Source organism: Schistocerca serialis, chromosome 5 (genome assembly GCF_023864345.2).
Source record: "Schistocerca serialis cubense isolate TAMUIC-IGC-003099 chromosome 5, iqSchSeri2.2, whole genome shotgun sequence".
NCBI classification, from domain to species: Eukaryota; Metazoa; Arthropoda; class Insecta; order Orthoptera; family Acrididae; genus Schistocerca; species Schistocerca serialis.
Genome location: NC_064642.1, coordinates 469530896 through 469548705, shown reverse-complemented (window position 1 = coordinate 469548705; position 17810 = coordinate 469530896). Strand labels below are relative to the sequence as shown.

Genomic DNA, 17810 nt, shown 5'->3' with positions numbered 1-17810 from the left:
AGACTGGTTTGATGCAGCTCTCCATGCTAACCTATCCTGTGCAATTTTCTTCATCTCCCAGTACCTACTGCAACCTACATCCATCTGAATCTGCTTAATGTATTCATCTCTTGGCCTCCCTCTACGATTTTTACCCTCCATGCTACCGGACCAACCAACCGGTAATCACTGGTTACAACATTCAAAATATGGATTTCTTACACAGATCTGAAAGTAAAATTTCAGAAGATAGTTATGGTTGCTGTGTTGATGTTAGAGACATGTCTTGTGTATAACAAATACAGCATTTACATAACCCCCTTTAAAATGTGCCTCCAAGCTTCCCACAAAGGAGCCAACAAATTGAGAATGACGCTGTCGACATAAAATAATCATTGCAGTAACATTCGGAACGTTGGTAACACAGTACCATAATACATTGATTTACTGCTAACCAGTTGATCGCTTAGAAACCTGTCCATGTCAACAACGAGATGTTTAATCATTTCCAGCTCCTCTAGTAGATTCAACTTCTCCCCCTTCTGAGCAAGGTCTAGTATCCTCAGGTTTTGTAATGTGGGGGATTAGTGCCCGCTGGACTTTAGATGCTCAGCAAATACGGAATTTTGGTTAATCTGACCTTTATTAGTTAACAAGCACTCCATAAACGTGATTTTGAACCTTCTGCCAGTCTGGCCTATATATGACCTTTCGTAGTCAATGCACTCCAATCTATGTACGCCCGACCCTGCATACTTATCTCTCGGGCGGCATTCATTATAGTGAAGCTTATTGGCTACCACGTGGCTTCGCCGACACCGCAGCTGGGAGCGCATCTCAGCTGCCATGTGCGGAGGGAATCTGTCGTCCAGTTAAGTCGGATGGGAAGTGTTACACACTGAAACGCAGTTGCGATAGATAGAAAATGAATAAAATTACAATCCTGGTTTCGACACTAAATTTTCTACCTTTTCTCAGTTACTCATCATACTGCCTAATACGCTGTTTTTTGGAATTACTGTCCCTGTTTTAAAAGTGAGTGCACTGATGTTTATGATCTTGTTCTTTGAAATTGTACAATTTTTCATTTACAAACTGCTTTTTTATCAAGAACTGCGAAATAATTCCCCAAGTCGTTCGTCTGTTATCGTTTCGCGTCGGCAGCAAGAATTAGTAAACCCTCAGACAACTGGAGCAATATGGACGGAATATTTAAAACTCTCTTTAATTCAGTGGATTTTGAAATATGGGAAAATCTCAATGATGTCGCGCCAATGCGTTCATTCATGCACGCCAGTAGCTTCTACATTTCTTCTGCCATTTATAGGTTATACATTGATAATGTTTGACACAAGGTTCTTAGAAAGAAATAAAAACTTTGAGCAAAGATGACACAAGCTTTGAATGTTATGATGCTACTTTTAGCTGCTATACTGTTGTGGAAATAGCATTATAACAGTAGATATAATACGTGACTCCTATGGTAGTGTGACTGACGTAAAACAGATGGCGCTCAGTTTCGGCTGATAGTTAAATCATATCCGGATATTGATAACTGGTTAATTCGATAACGGCGAATTCTCAACAACTTGAAACTTCCTGGCAGATTAAAACTCTGTGCCGGACCGAGACTCGAACTCGGGACCTTTGCCTTTCGCAGGCAAGTCCTCTACCAACTGAGTTACCCAAGCACGACTCACGTCCCGTCCTCACAACTTTACTTGTGCCAGTACCTAGTCTCATACCTTCCAACTGATGCAGAATGGCTCTAACGCTCTAGCAGCGGTTATCGAAATTCGGCATCCTATTTTTCTACATCTACATAAATACTCCGATAGCCACCGAATGGTACATGGTGGAGGGTAGCTTGTTTAAATGCCAGTAATTTCCTTTTCCGCTCCACTCGCTCGTGGAGCGAGGTAAAAACGACAAGCCCTAATTTACGATCCCTTATTTCTCTTATCTTCGCTTTTCTTATGCAAAATTTGCGTTGGTAATAGTAGAATTTTTCTGCAGTCAGCTGTAAATGCCGGTTCTCTAACTCTTCTCAGTAGCGTTTCGCGACAAAAACGCCCTCTTCCCTCCAGGGATTCCCCTTTAACGAAGCATCTCCGTAACATTCGCATGTTACGATACTGCAGTACCTGCGTTGTCCGTAAGTTAAGCGTAATGTTCCTTCGAGCAAACTTGCATATCCGGAGAAATAGGCACTGCGGCGACTACAGCCGTTATAAAAGAATGAAATGTATTCACAGTTGCACGTATGGACAACCATCAGCTCTATAATGGAATGACGACAATGTAAATTTGTGCCGGACTAGGACCCGAACCAGTATTTCCCGCTTATCAACGAGCTGTCGCCAGACCATTAGGCTAGCCGAGCACGTTTCACAGCCAGACCACGTGCCTACGCCTGCACTCGTACATCCATTACGTATATTCCCATACGGGAGACACATCATAATTGAAAGTCATTTGCCCAGTGTCTGCGGGTAAATGCGATACTGCAGTGTCTGTGTTCAGAATGAGATTTTCACTCTGCAGCACATTAAAACTGTGTGCCGGACCGAGACTTGCCTTTCGCAGGCAAATGCTCTATCATCTGAGCTGCCCAAGCACCACTCACGCCCCTTCCTCACAGCTCTACATCTGCCAGTAGAGCACTTGCCTGCGAAAGGCAAAGGTCCCGAGTTCGAGTCTCGGTCCAGCACATAGTGACTGTGTTGTTCAGAAGTACGACGCAGCGTTCCTTCGGACTTGCCTGCATTAAAATGTCTCCTTTGCACGGAAAAATACATAATGGATGTATGAGTGCAGATTGTAGATACATAGTTGATGACACATGGTAGCTTAGGTCCGACCGTGAAACATACTACGGTAGCCTAATTGAAAGACGCCGCTCGTGATAAGGCCTTTCAGCCATGGTTTGCAGGATGTCCTGTGAGAAAAGGGCAAGGCGAATTTCGCACGAGCGTTGCTTTCTAAATCCGTGCTGATTTGTGGCCAGAAGCTTTTCTGTCTCAAGATCTTCCCAATGGTGTTTATACTGAATTATATTTAACGAAATAAAAATTAATTAAACCCGGTTCATCTATTTGAATAACCCTGTATCATAAATTTAGCGCCTCTATTACACTACCGGCCATTAAAATTGATATACCACGAAGATGACGTGCCACAGACGCGAAATTTAACCGACAGGAAGAAGATGCTGTGATATGCAAATGATTAGCTTTTCAGAGCAGTAACACAAGGTTGGCGCCGGTGGCGACACCTACAACGTGCTGACATGAGGAAAGTTTCCAACCGATTTCTCATACACAAATAGCAGTTGACCGCCGTTGCCTGGTGAAACGTTGTTGTGATGCCTCGTGTAAGGAGGGGAAATGCGTACCATCACGTTTCCGACTATGATAAAGGTCGGATTGTAGCCTACCGCGATTGCGGCTTATGGTATCGCGACAGTGTTGCTCGCGTTGGTCGAGATCCAATGACTGTTAGCAGAATATGGAATCAGTGAGTTCAGGAGGGTAATACGGAACGCCGTGCTGGATCCCTACGGTCTCGATCACTAGCAGTCGAGATGACAGGCATCTTATCCGCGTCGCTGTAAAGGATCGTGCATCCTCGTCTCGATCCTCGAGTCAACAGATGGTGACGTTTGCAAGACAACAACCATCTGCACGAACAGTTCGACGACGTTTGCAGCAGCATGGACTATCAGATCGGAGACCATGGCTGCGGTTACCGTTGACGCTGCATCACAGACAGGAGCGTCTGCAGTGGTGTACTCAACGACGAACCTGGATGCACGAATGGCAAAACGTCATTTTTTTCGGATGAAACCAGGTTCTGTTTACAGCATCATGATGGTCGCATCTGTGTTTGACGACATCGCGGTGAATGCACATTGGAAGCGTGTATTCGTCATCGCCATACTGGCTTATCACCCGGCATGATGGTATGGGGTGCCATTGGTTACCTGTCTCGGTCAGCTCTTGTTCGCATTGACGGCACTTTGAACAGTGGACGTTATATTTCAGATGTGTTACGACCCGTGGCTCTACCCTTCATTCGATCCCTGCGAAACCCTAGATTTCAGCAGGATAATGCACGACCGCATGTTGCATGTCCTGTACGGTCCTTTCTGGATACAGAAAATGTTCGACTGCTGCCCTGGCCAGCACATTCTCCAAATCTCTCACCAACTGAAAACGTCTGGTCAATGGTGGCCGAGCAACTGGCTCGTCACAATACGCCAGTCACTACTCTTGATGAGCTGTGGTATCGTGTTGAAGCTGCATGGGCAGCTGTACCTTTACACGCCATCCACGCTCTGTTTGACTCAATGCAGAGGCTTATCAAGGCCGTTATTACGGCCAGAGGTGGTTGTTCTGGGTACTAATTTCTCAGGATCTATGCACCGAAATTGCGTGAAAATGTAATCACATGTCAGTTCTAGTATAATTTGTCCAATGAATACCCGCGTATCATCTGCATTTCTTCTTGATGTAGCAATTTTAATCGCCGGTAGTGTACATTCCTGGGATTTGAAAAAACTGTCTAACTGCTGTATTATCGATCAATAAAAAGAACATTTAAAAAGATGTTACAAGGAGAGTGAGTCTAACGTTGACTTAATAGATCGAGAGTATAGAGTATTAGCAAACACACATGTGTATTCTTCAGTGACACGTCATTCAAGATATATGAACTCATACTTATCGCTAGTACGATAAAAATGCATGTGGAACGAGAAGCCGAAAGGAATGCAACGGTTAATTGTTTCCAGAACTGGGCGATGAATGTGTGTCGTACAGCGAATGCACCTCTATGTTCGAACACTCCATCTGCAGCGGTGGCCGGTGCGCATGCGGTACCGGCTACCTACAAACTGGGCCAACAGTCTGTTCCGTGGGTAAGTACCTGGCACAGCGCACAAACACGCGTCGCATCTTATTATTATTATTATTAATAGGACTAATGTAGCTGCTACAAGAACGGTTCGCAGATTAAGTACTATGGCAAATAATCCACCTAATTAATAAGATATAAATGTACAATATTTGTTTCGGAGCTGTTGTTGCCTTCAGTCTAAAGAGTACTTTGTTTCAAAACTCCTTGGAAGTCTATCCTGTTCTAGTCGTAAACCGCCTAAATACAGCACTCAACATGCATTTAAACGTCCATAGTGTGTCAATATTTGATCTCCCACCACAATTTTACTCCCCCTCCACAGACACTCAGCCCTCCCCCCTTCCCGCCTTAATCAATTTAACTATTTCTTTTTGCCTCTCGCTATGTCCAGTGAACCGATCCCTTTTTCTACTCGTGTCATGAATTTCTCTTCTCCTTTATTCTATTTAGTGTCACTTTATTAGTTATTCTTTATATTGATCTTCTGTAGTAACACATTTCAAAAGCTTACATAGGCTTCTTACCTGTATTGTCTATCGCCCACGTTTCACTTCCGAACAAAGGCTGTACACCAAATAAATACCTTCAGATAAAACTTCCTACAGCATATATTTATATTTGATGTTAAAAAATTTCTCTTTTTCAGCAACACTTCTGTTGCTATAGCCAGTTTTGTATCCCCTGTCTTCGGTCATTGTCAGTTATTTTGCTGCCGAAATACCGAAACTCGTCTACTGCTTATAGTGTCTCATCTATTTTCCCCCAGCATCGTCTGATTCAATTCCACTACACTCTATCGCTCCATTTTTATTTTTGTTGATAGTTATCTTAGAATCTCTTTTCAAGAAGTTATACATCCAGTTCTACTGCTCTTTCAAGTTCCTTGCTATCTCTGACAGAAATACGCCATCGGCAAACTTTAAAGACTTTTTTTTCTGCGTCGCACGGAGTAGTCACGCGGCCTCTGGCGCCTTGCAACGGTTCGCGCGGCTCCCCCCGTAGGAAGTTCGAGTCCTCTCTCGGACATGGGTGTGTGAGTTTTCCTTGCCGTAAGTTAAAGTTAGACTAAGTAGTATGTAAGTCTAGAGACCGATGTCCTCAACAGTTTGGTCCCATAGGAACTTACCACAAATTTCCACTTTTCTTTGTTTTGTTTCTGCTTACTGAAATTTAGTTCCGTTTCCAAATTTCCCCTTTGTTTGTATTCGATGTACCCAAAATGATCCACAATAGTAAATATATTTAGTGTCTTTAGAACCAAAAAGCGGGAAACTGCAAATGAAAATTAAGGTTTTGTCAGATTTTATGTACTGTATAGTCTGAATTTAGCTTGAAGACCGTGTAAATTTTTGTAATGAGACAAAGACATTCTAATTTCAGGAGTCGGTCAGTTATTGATAGGGTACACCCAGCTGAATTTTTATGTATGTTATACAGCTCTGTAGTAGCGCGTTCGATCACAGGGGCGTATTCTCGCTCTACGAGAGAGAGGGCTTATAGACTTACCCAACGTTGCGAACATTTCCAAAGATGACTGTTTCACTCTGTGCTACTTTTACGGCCGCCTGATCAATATCGACTGCTTGAAGTGCTTATACCTTTCGTGCCCGCGTTTAAATTAGCAACCAACCGCTGGTGAGCTCACTGCAATAATGGAAGTGGGTTTTGTGCTTTCGTGTCGTCTTAACCTTTATTGTGTTGTTTTCTTTTTTTTCGTGTCACAGTGAAAAGGTTGCACGAGGTCCTGGTGTATTACTACCAGTATTCTTTTTCAAGAGAGGCGAAATGCATGAATTGCCTGAAAGCAAAAGGGTATTTATAGTTTACACAGAAAAAGGCTACAATGTGCATAAATAAGATGGTAATAGATAAGTCTGCTTTAATGAAAATTACTTCAACAGTGAAAAAGTCAGTATTACGTGATAAGAAAAATAATTTTCGATGTTATATGTCACGTAGCGAGCAAATAAGTTACAGGCGATAAAACAAAACGTCATTTATTGTGTTCTAGATATTGTTTGATGTGTATTCTATATTTTATCGAGCCAATAAATGTGTATGTTGGGAAATGTTTGGACGCTACTTTTCATATTTTTTTCTGTTCTGATGCGTGTAGAGAAGTTACCACACGGCTTTCGATACGAAAATTCACTATTAATTTTGATTTGGCCATTATAAACTCTATTACCATAGTTTGTTCCTACATTTTATTAAAGCTGTCAAAACACAATTTGGCGCCGTCGTGTAAACGAAAATGACCATTCGAGGCAAACGACACTCAGTGCAGGAACCATACGGCAGAGGCGCTGTAGTAGACTCACTTGTGTCTAGTTATCAATTGAGACAAGAACGTCGATCGTGTAAAAGGGGCTATAATCACGCGGAGTCAACCTCGATAGCTGAGTGGTCAGCGTACAGGGTGCCATGCAAAGGGGCCCGAGTTCGATTGCAGGCTGGGTCGGAGATTTTCTCCGCTCAGGGACTGGATGTTGTGTTGTCTTCATCATCATATTATCCTCATCGACGTGCAGGTCGCCGAAGCTGCGTCACCTAAAAAGACTTGCACCAGGAGACTGGGTGGTCCTAGCCACACGACATTTCATTTCATTTCATCACGCGGTAAGGACGACGCATTTGTTGGCTCGCTATAGACGAGTGCTTGGTAGCGTGAAGGCGAGTGAGGCCGAGAATCGTGGACAGCTTGCGGTGGACTAGGGATGCCGCTTTCTCGCCGGCCGGAGTGGCCGAGCGGTTCTAGGCGCTTCAGTCTGGAACAGCGCGATCGCTACGGTCGCAGGTTGGAATCCTGCCTCGGGCATGGATGTGTGCGATATCCCTAGGTTAGTTAGGTTTAAGTAGTTCTAAGTTATAGGGGACTGATGACCTCAGCAGTTAAGTCCCATAGTGCTCAAAGTCATTTGAACCATTTTTTGCCGCTTTCTCGAATGCAGTGCTCAAGAATAACAGCCATCAGACTTAACGATTGTTCAGTAACGGAAATCAATGTAAAGGCATTGATATTTCTAGGAAAATTAACATTGTCGACTGGAATAGTTGTGTACAGTGTTCAGGCAATAGTATGAGATCCAGTATTCCGACAAAATGGTTCAAATGGATCTGAGCACTATGTGATTTAACATCTGAGATCATCAGTCCCGTAGAACTTAGAACTACTTAAACCTAACTAACCTAAGGGCATCACACGCATCCATGCCCGAGGCAGGATTCGAACCAGCTACCGTAGCGGTCGCGCGGTTCCAGACTGAAGCGCCTAGAACCGCTCCACCACACCGGCCGGCAGTATCCCGACAAATGGAGGCAGATGGTATCAAATTTGATGCCAGTAGTACAGTATATAACAAGACGGCAAAGATTCAGGTGGTAGGCGGTGGAACTCAGTACAAAGGTAATCGGCTATGTGTGGTGTCAGTGTGTGTGTGTATGTGGCTTTAATGTGGATAGGAAACAGACGCCTTTCATGAAAGTGCGTGTTGTGTACATTAACCACTATATTAACAATGACACGCGGAAAAGTGAAATCCAAAGATGAAAAACAAATGTGACTGTCTAATCGTCCAATCGCCAAGAAGCTGAACCGTTCAAGTACGGTGACCTATAATTTTGTGAGATTTGGCGCACGATATGGACGGAATGGTAAACATGGTTTAAGTAGAAAATTATTTGAGGCGTCGAAACAGTGCCTTTTGAACAAAGCAAGGGCCACACAACCCTATTATTCTCAATTTGTTGCTGATTTATAGTTGTCATTAATTGGCACATGTATACGATAAATTCTGTCAAATGACAAACATCTTTCATTACAGGAACGACTGCAGAAACTTGCTGTAATCCCAAAACATAAACGGGCTTGACTGGAGTTTGCTGAGAAACGTATGTCGCAAACTTCAGAATGGAATAAATTGATCTTCAGGGATGAGAAGCAGTTTAATTTAGATGGGCCGGATGGGTTTCAATGTTATTAAGATGATCTCAGAACAGAGCAGCAGCTAAGAATAAGCAGAAATTTTGGAGACGGAAGTGTTATGATTGCGCTGTAGGCAAATCATGGATTGCTTGGCTGAACGCTAGAATGAACTGTAATATTTACACAGAGATGCTAGAGACGAAATTGATTACAATGTATGAGTACCTAGCGAACGAAACTCTGATGTTTGAACAAGATAGTGCATCTGTTTATGTTCCTGCTGCCACCAAAAAGTGGTTTGAAGATAAAATCTCGGTGTCTTGCCCTGGTCTGCACGTACCATGGATATTAATATCGTGGATAACCTGTAGGCAATACCTGCATGACGTGTTTATCACAATGGAGGGCAATTTGAGGCCGTAAGTAAGCTGAAAAGTGCGATACAAAAAAAGTGGGTGACAATTCCACTGCAAGAACTGCAAACCCTAGCAAAATCAATGCTGAGGTCAATTTTTGAGGTAATTATAAAGAATGGAGTTTGGACAAAGTACTAACAGTGCAATAACACAACAGGACTCTTAGTGCCTTTATACCAATTTCCATCCAGGAAATACGAACGCCTAATTTTGTTACTCGTGTTATGAAAAAACTATGCAGCTACATCATGATTGTTTATGTCTTATATGCATCTACTACATTCATAATAAATTCGGTACGATGTGCTACAATTATTGTATTATTACTTTAGTAGAAACACTGCCTATACACAGATTTCCACTACTGTACATTTGTAATGGTTGCCAAAGAATTTTTCTTAATTTTTATTTCTCATGACGCGTATCGGGTTACCCCGTCATCGATCTGAGACATAACAATACAATGTAACGTCGAATGGAGAAATGTACATTACAATGAAGCAATGAAGCTAGGTAACATACCTTTAAGATCCTTACACGGTATCTTATCACTTATAATCATTCCGTAATAACATTAGTGCCAAAATTTGCTCAGAAATAACAATGCTTCATAAAGTAAACAATCTTAACATTACAATTTACCGAACAAATGCTGTACATTTTTAACTGAACTCTATTCTGGGAAATATGTTCTGTAAAACTTACCTAAGAACCATTTAACAGTAGATGTTTGAAGATAATACAAGCAATGCTTTAACAAGCCATGGAGGTGCACAGCACATTCAGTGAGCGACAAAACACATGAATTGTAAAATATGAGAAGTAGGGAACAGGAGGATTTTTTGCGACAAGCAAATGAGATGCCGGTTCTTTATGTAAAATGGTGTGTAGAGCTTGTGGGAAAACAATGAAACTTTACAGCACGTATTATGTAACATTCGACATGATGCAGTTCTCATCCACTTCCCTGAAATTTCGTTCCGCCTGTACTCATTTTTTGGTGTAATTAAAGCTAAATATTATTTATACCTGTAATAAGCGTTCACATTCGCAGATATGCCTTTGTCATATGCATTTTGATACTGTTACTAACGCCGCCTAGCAGCAAAGATTCTTTACCTCATAACATGTTGTACTGCCTGAGCCAGTTTAGTCACTTTTCTTGCATTGGAATGACTATAAATGACAGGATACTGTGATCGATATTAAAGATTTGTTACTCAGCTTCAGTGCTTCAATGTAATGCATATTTTTGTCTTCCGCCTCACATTCTGATCTTAAGCCACAAAACTCATAATGGGGTAACCCGAAACACATCATGAAATGTTAAAAATAAAGAAAAAATATTTGGTGACCAAGACAAGGGTATAATCATTAGTACCAATATGGTCACAGATCCCTTCAAAGGCTTTTTGTCTCAGATGATAAAATTGGACTTTCGTCACACGTTTCCTTGGAGATTCAATTCAATTTATTGCGACCATATCCAGAAACTCCGAAACAGGTCATACATATTCAATACCCATGATTGACATACAATGCTTTATAAGCCATGACAATGGAAACTATCGCTAATACTAATGTGGAAATAAAATCTTGAGAATATAGTCAAATAAGAACAACATGAAATAGAAATAATTCAATTACAGTTCTAAGTGAATAACTTCTAGCTTATGTAACTAGATCTTTCACTCTGTGTGTCGGAATAGGTCGAAGTTTGCCGACTATCTACGACTATTCCTCCATCTAGATGTATTTTTACAACAACATTTTTCACTGCCCCCGCTGGTATGAGCGTGCCTCAGCAAACATTGGGTCTACGCACACCCGTCTGTGTGGTCTTTGCATTTTTTTCTTTGTTTTTATTTTTTATAGTTTCTCTTAATTGTATGTATTCGTGTGTATCATACTCTATTATGATAGAAATCTACATTTTTCTTCTGATCTGTATTCGTTATCTTGAGATTCAGTGGGTTTACTTAATCTTAAGGACTGAAAGTTGAGCAATTCGTTTTTATTCTATGTGGTATCATATTAACTGTAGTTCTTAAGTTTTAGTCCTTTACAGTTGTTTGCAGATCACATTCTAATTGCATTCTCTCTCTACCTGGAAACGACGACGGGGACCTGATCAGCGGACCTTCCTCTCCACTTTCATAGATTGCTTAGTTTCCGCTTCCTACTCGATGTAGGTGATTGAGATACGGTCCTTGAGCCGTTAATAAGAGCACAATAACTCGAGTCGATGCAGTCTAGGAGTGAGTCTTTCATTTGCCCTTTGTCCTGTTTTCTAGGTGTGAGTGGCCAGTGTTCCGATAACGAGACATGTAGCGCTGTCTCTGGAGCCATATGCAACGGAAAAAGGTGTGTCTGCGAGGACGGCTTCACCCTGTCAGCTGCTTCGGACACCTGCCTGCAGGGTAATGACTGCATTCTACATTACCTTTTTCTCTGGAAATTGTATGTTTGTCAGAACGCGTTTAACAACATTTCTCAGTAGCTAAGCAGCTGCTTGTCGTGTGAGCGCAATATTCTGCAGTTATGTAAAACTCCTTCGTGTTAATGCAGTACAACGCTAAATGTGCCGGGGTTCTACAACGAACAAAAATATGCGAATAGGCAGCAGTCTACAACTACATCTATATGGCTACTGTGCAGATCAAGCTTAAATGCCTAACAGAGGGTTCATCCAACTTCCTTCGCTCTAATTGTCCTGTTATCCCTCCCTCGAACAACGTGCGGAAGAAAGAAAATCTGGGTCTTCGCGTGCGAGCTTTCATTTCCCTTATTTTATTATGATGATCATTTCTCAATAAAATATTTTCACATTCGGAGGAGAAAGTTGGCGACTGAAATTCCATCACAACGACAAACGTGTTTGTTTTAATGACATCCACCTCAAATTGTGTATCATGTCCGTGACAGTCTCCTCGCTATTTATCGATAGTAAAAAAGTGCTGCTCTTCTTGAACTTTCTCGATGTACTCTTTTAATTCTACCTGGTGAGGATCCCCCACAGCGCAGCAGCACTACAAAAGAGCATGGTCAAACGTAGCGTTGGCAGTCTCTTTGGTATATCTGTCGCATCTTCCAAATGTTCAGACAATAAAACATAATCTCTGGTTCGTCTTCCCCACAACATTTTCTATTTCTTCTTTCCAATTTAAGTTCTTCTTAATTGCTATTCCTAGATATACAGTTAAATTTACGGACTTTAGATTTTGTTGATATATCGTGTAACCAAAGTATAACGGATTAGATTTAGCACTTATGTGGATGACCTTATACTTTTCATTATTTAGGGCCAGTTGCCAATTTTCGCCATACAAATATCTCTTTTAAATTGTTTTGCAAGTCGTTTTGACCGTGTGGTGACTTTATTGGACGATAAACGATAGCATCATAGCGCCATCTGTAAACAACCTAAGACGGCTGCTCAGATTGTCTCCTAAATCGTTTATATAAATTTCAGTGAGATCACATTCAAAATTTGTGGTGTTCTTCAAGTCTGGTTGACACAAAAGTGACGGGCAGGTGATTTTTGGAAACGTCCGCACGGGTTCGTATCATCTACTTTTAGTTTTGATGACAACAGCGGCCCATCGTCTAAGGGTATCAACGAGACGCTAGATGTTTTGGACAAAAATTTTGATTCTTGAGTGCTCGGTACAGCATTAAGTTTCACGGTTCATGTAATAAAACTATTTCCTTCTTGTTATGTCCCTCCCACTGTTTTTCTTTAAGCTGGAGGCAGAACCAAGCACACAGTACACCAGTACACCCGCACTCAGACATTCGTCCAGATACCTAATATTAACAAATGCAAATTTAGGTAATGAAAATCAGAAATATCTCAATTAGGAGCTTCAGCGTATTGAAAATAACCTCTAGCCAGTTGCACAATAAAGTTTTATCAAACTTTGACCAATGTTTCAACAGTTTTAAAAAAAGTCTTCTACAGAAGTTATTGTATCTAAGAACAAATACTACGAGATTATGTGTGGAACAGAGATGGTATAATTACAATAAACAAAATTACAGAAAAGTTTATAAATAATTTTAGTTTAGCATACTCATGTAGATTCGCATATTATCTATATCTGATATTGGTATCGTTGACTCTGTCTAGTATACGTGACGGGCGTCCACTTAATCTCCATTTGAAATTCATGAGTGATAGCTCTCTACATTAGGGCTTTATCTTAAAAAATTTTTAAATACCAACATTTGACAATGGATGCAGCCACGTGAAGTGTGCCACATCAAAGATTAAATATAAAAGGTGACATCTGATCCTATGGAACGCAGGTATGCCAAGTACAGAGCTGGTGACATGCGTCAACTGGCTGAAGAGCAGAGGCACTAACGTCAGGTCGCCTTTGGCGGTGGCAGGTGGCAGCGTGGGTGATTTCACTAATATATATTATTAACGGAATTAACATATTAACTAAGCAGTTGAAAAGATGGAGATGGGAGAGGGGTAAAAAAAGTTGTACCATCAAAGTCATGTGGATTATAAAGAGCCTGCACTCAGGTAAACATAGCAAACTCTTTAAATATCTTCCAAAACGCACAAGAAGCACTTCCCCCAAGCGGATCCTCTTTGTCCTGATTCCTTGCCCCCATCTGCTCCTTTTCCTCGAACATATCCGCGTCCTCTACACCTCCTTCTGACTTGCTACCCATCATCCCCTGGTTACTCCTCTCCTCTCCTCTCCTCTCCTCTCCAACCCGCACTCTCTGCCACGCCTTCACCGTTGTGCCCCCCCTACCCTCCATCTCTACACCCTTCATCTCCTTTCCCAAGGTGGCTTCCATTGATGCCCTCTCTCCCCCCTCCTAACAACTCTAATCCTCACCTCCCCCTCCCTCACTCTGTCCTTTTCCCGGGCTCCCTCTCCCCCACCTTCCATCCTGTTTTTTCCCGGCCTACCCTCTGACTCCCTTCTCCCTGCGAGTCCTTTTGCTTTCCCCTCCACTGCCTTCTCCACTGCTTCTCGCGTCCGCCTTTTTCTATGTCCTCTCCCTCCATCAGCTCTCCCCCTTTTTTCCCCCTCATTGGTCTGGGTCCTCCTCTGCCCCCCATCTGCCGTTGTGTCGCCTCTATAGTGCAGTTTTAAGTGAATGTTCAGTGTTGTGCGTCCCCTGTCAGTTCTGTGAACAGCCACCATACTGTCACTAGTTTTTTTTTTTGTTTTTTTTTTTTTAAAGTTCACGAGCAAACAGAAACCAGAACATCGCCATGTTTTTTCATTGTGCCTGTCTACTTACTATGTATCCGCATCGTCAATGCCGTGTTTTTATATTTCAACTTCCACCAGTTTACAATTTTTTACAATGTTGCCATTTTATCACCTGTTTTTATTGTTTGTCTATATTCACATTATCTTTTTTAACTTTTCTGTAGGCTGTAGAGATTCCGTTACGTTGCTGCGAGACACCTCCCCCCCTTGAGTTTCAAAGCAAAAACGCTTCAAGGATGTATTGACATTGTATAAGGCACCAGTACTTACGCTTTAAGTATACCCCTGACGTGAAGGAAGACTGTAAATGGACACACTTGACGGAGAAACTGAAAATATTTAAAGGAAAATGTAAACATCAGCTATCAAGTGTGTGATATTTTAAAAAGTTTTAAGACAATGCCTTACAGAGTAGAGCTACTACTTTTACATCATGTCTTTTAAATGATTATTAAGCGTTATGCAAGCACATGTACTAGAATGAATCAACGACTCCCACATCAGATATAGACAATATGTAGTTCTCCGTGATTATACGTCACTAAAATTATTTTCACACATTTTCTGTAATTTTCCTTATCGTAATGACCTTGTCTCTGTTTCACATACAATGTCGTAATATTTCTTAATAGGTACAGTACATTCTAAAGACAGTTTTAAAACTGTCGAAACCGTGGTCACGGTTTAATAAACATGCATTTTGCTGCTGGGTGCCATGTTTAAGATCGCATAATTTAATTAGTTGTGTTACACTATTGTCAGAATATTTGTGTCGTATTTTAAGAGGCTGAATATTATTTGATTGCACGGTAACGAAGCTAATGAAATGGATATTCGTGAACAGCCTCTGTGAATGAAGTTATTGTTGACACATGTCAGTGGATACATACCCTCTCGTTAATATGTGTGTTCCAAGAAGTAGACTGAACTTTTGAGATTTGGCTGATTGTAGAAGCACTACAGACTACAGAGTCACTGTTCTTTTGAATCAAGTATCCCACTGATTGGAAATGAGGCAAAGGGTATCCTATTTGCGAATATATGAGAGAGGATTTCCAATTCCAGCGTTCGATGCTAACCAAGGGAAACTTCCAAAACGTCTTGGGCACAATTAAAAAAGATGGTAACTATTCAATAACAACAAAGTAAACATGAGAGGTATTGATTTCAGTTCAGTTTCAATGAAGTTGAGAACTTACAGAATTCGCATTTACATTGCTTTCTCTGCGCACACCATCACAACTTAAATTTGTTAGTTCCCTTGAAAAATATGTTTCGGTGTCCAAGGGCGTGTGCATGAGAGTGGCTCCTACCTGACGTCGATCCATAATGGCGGCTGGCACAGTATCCCTGCCTGCATTGTAATTGTATCCAGTATGTCGACACTTTTTCTTTAATTTCACAAAATTCACAGTTGAAATTGTTGATGGTGCTAACAGGCGATGGATTAATGGATTACTGTCTTATAGAAGTTCATGGGAGTAAGATCGTACTCCTAATTTGAACGAATGGTTATCGTTAACCGAGTATGAACCACAAAGAATAACATGTACTACGCCCTTACAATTTTTCCTTACTTAGCACTACTTGTATATACGACGTTTCACATAGTTCTTCCTTTGAACAAGAGCACACTATAGACACTCACTGTAGCAGCTAATCAGCTGAATCCCTTTTTCTTTCTAAACATTACCACTCGTTGTTGGTCAGAGTGCGCTCTCTTTACACTACCTACCGCGCCGATAAACAATTCTTAGCGTCCTCTAATTTTTCGTACCTTTCGACGACTTTGCAGCCAACCAGGCCAACATATTCCATTACTATTATCCCTGACCACACTATCATTCCACTGTCCTCATCTCCCTGTTCCTCTGTGGTTACATAAATATCAATTCCTCTGGGTATACCACGTATAAGCTGGAAAATAAACATTTACGGTATTTCCTACATAAATTGACATGCTGTGTAACACAGATGACACTATTAAAGGAAGAGAAAAGAACCTGAAAATACGTCACACTATCTCAGTTCATAACATGGAATATGTGCCGAAGAAGATGGAGGTTTTCTTAAAAACATCTCATATTATTTGAAGTCCAGATAGCCGTAATGTGGCTGAAATCTGATTGTTACATCGATAATTGTATTAAAATTATCTTAAGTCTAAAATCTTCTTTAAAAAAAGACAGTTATCATTTTCAGTTATGTCTAGTCTCACCATGAAAGTGCAATTAAACGTTTGTAAAGAGTATTTCCGAACACATTCCGTGTTAATTACTATTTGGATAGACGCTACTTAGGCGTAAATTATCCGAGCTATAAACTAATGAAAACCTATCCAAACAACAATGGTAGCACACATTTTCTCAAAACAAAACACCAAGTAACTCATTCTTCTGTCGTTATAACTCTGAACCAGTACAGAAACACAGAATCGTCACGATAGTGTCGGTTCAGTTTACACACATCCAAACTCACGTCCTTGACAGAATTAGAAAATTTCTGAAATTACGTTTAAATCTTCTTTCGAAATTAATTTAACTTTGAGAGAGAGATGTGGAAGCTGTTACATGGTAGAGAGCAGGGGAATTTGTTGCAAATCTTATAGAAAATATTTCCACAGGGTGGAGGCAGTTTTAGTGGGAAGAACAGTGGAGAAATTGTAGAGACTCTCCTCTCGAACTGCAGAATATGCAGAAGTAACATTTTGAGGAGCAGGAAGCGAAACTTTGTGGTCTTCAGGAGCAACAGGAGAAAGCAACAAATGACCTATTCATGATCAAGAGGGACAGAGGGGATGAGGGTGGTTGGGAAATATAAATTGTTAGGAAGGCAGAGATAAAGAGAATGCTATCTGGTAGTTCTATTATAAACACTAAAAAAGATATTAACCATTGCTAGAGTTAAGTGCAGAAGAGGGCCGAACAGGACTAATAGCAGGAATGTGCAGCACATCTTAACCACGAGCAGAGAGCGTTGAAATGTGCAAAATGGTAGGCAGAGAAAAATACTGCTGCTAGGTAGAAGCCAAGGGGAGGCTTAGGCCGTTAGTTAAAGGAAATCTTGAGGACAGGTACCGGACCACCAGCATATTCAAACCAAATGTAAAGATTAATCACGTGATAGAGAACTTATGGTCTTTATGTAAGGATTTTTCGAAACAAGGCCATATATAGACAGTGGGTGTGGAAAGATACAGTTTGGACATAGAGCGCATGACATTGGTGGTGGCCTAGACAAAATAGTTTCCCTCATTCGAAGCATGAATGTAAGCTTTGCGAGGTGCCGGGGCTAGCAGTGTATTTAACACTAAATTCTTCTAGAATCTAC

General features: G+C 41.1%; 1 protein-coding gene across 1 annotated transcript in view; it reads left to right on the top strand.

The window, feature by feature from the left end:
- Positions 1-17810, top strand: part of LOC126482005 (multiple epidermal growth factor-like domains protein 10) — a 146702-nt gene that overhangs the window by 105134 nt on the left and 23758 nt on the right. The window contains exons 10-11 of the mRNA XM_050105972.1: positions 4772-4897; positions 11532-11657. Coding sequence (XP_049961929.1) covers positions 4772-4897; positions 11532-11657 — 252 coding nt within the window. The remainder of the gene's footprint in view (positions 1-4771; positions 4898-11531; positions 11658-17810) is intronic.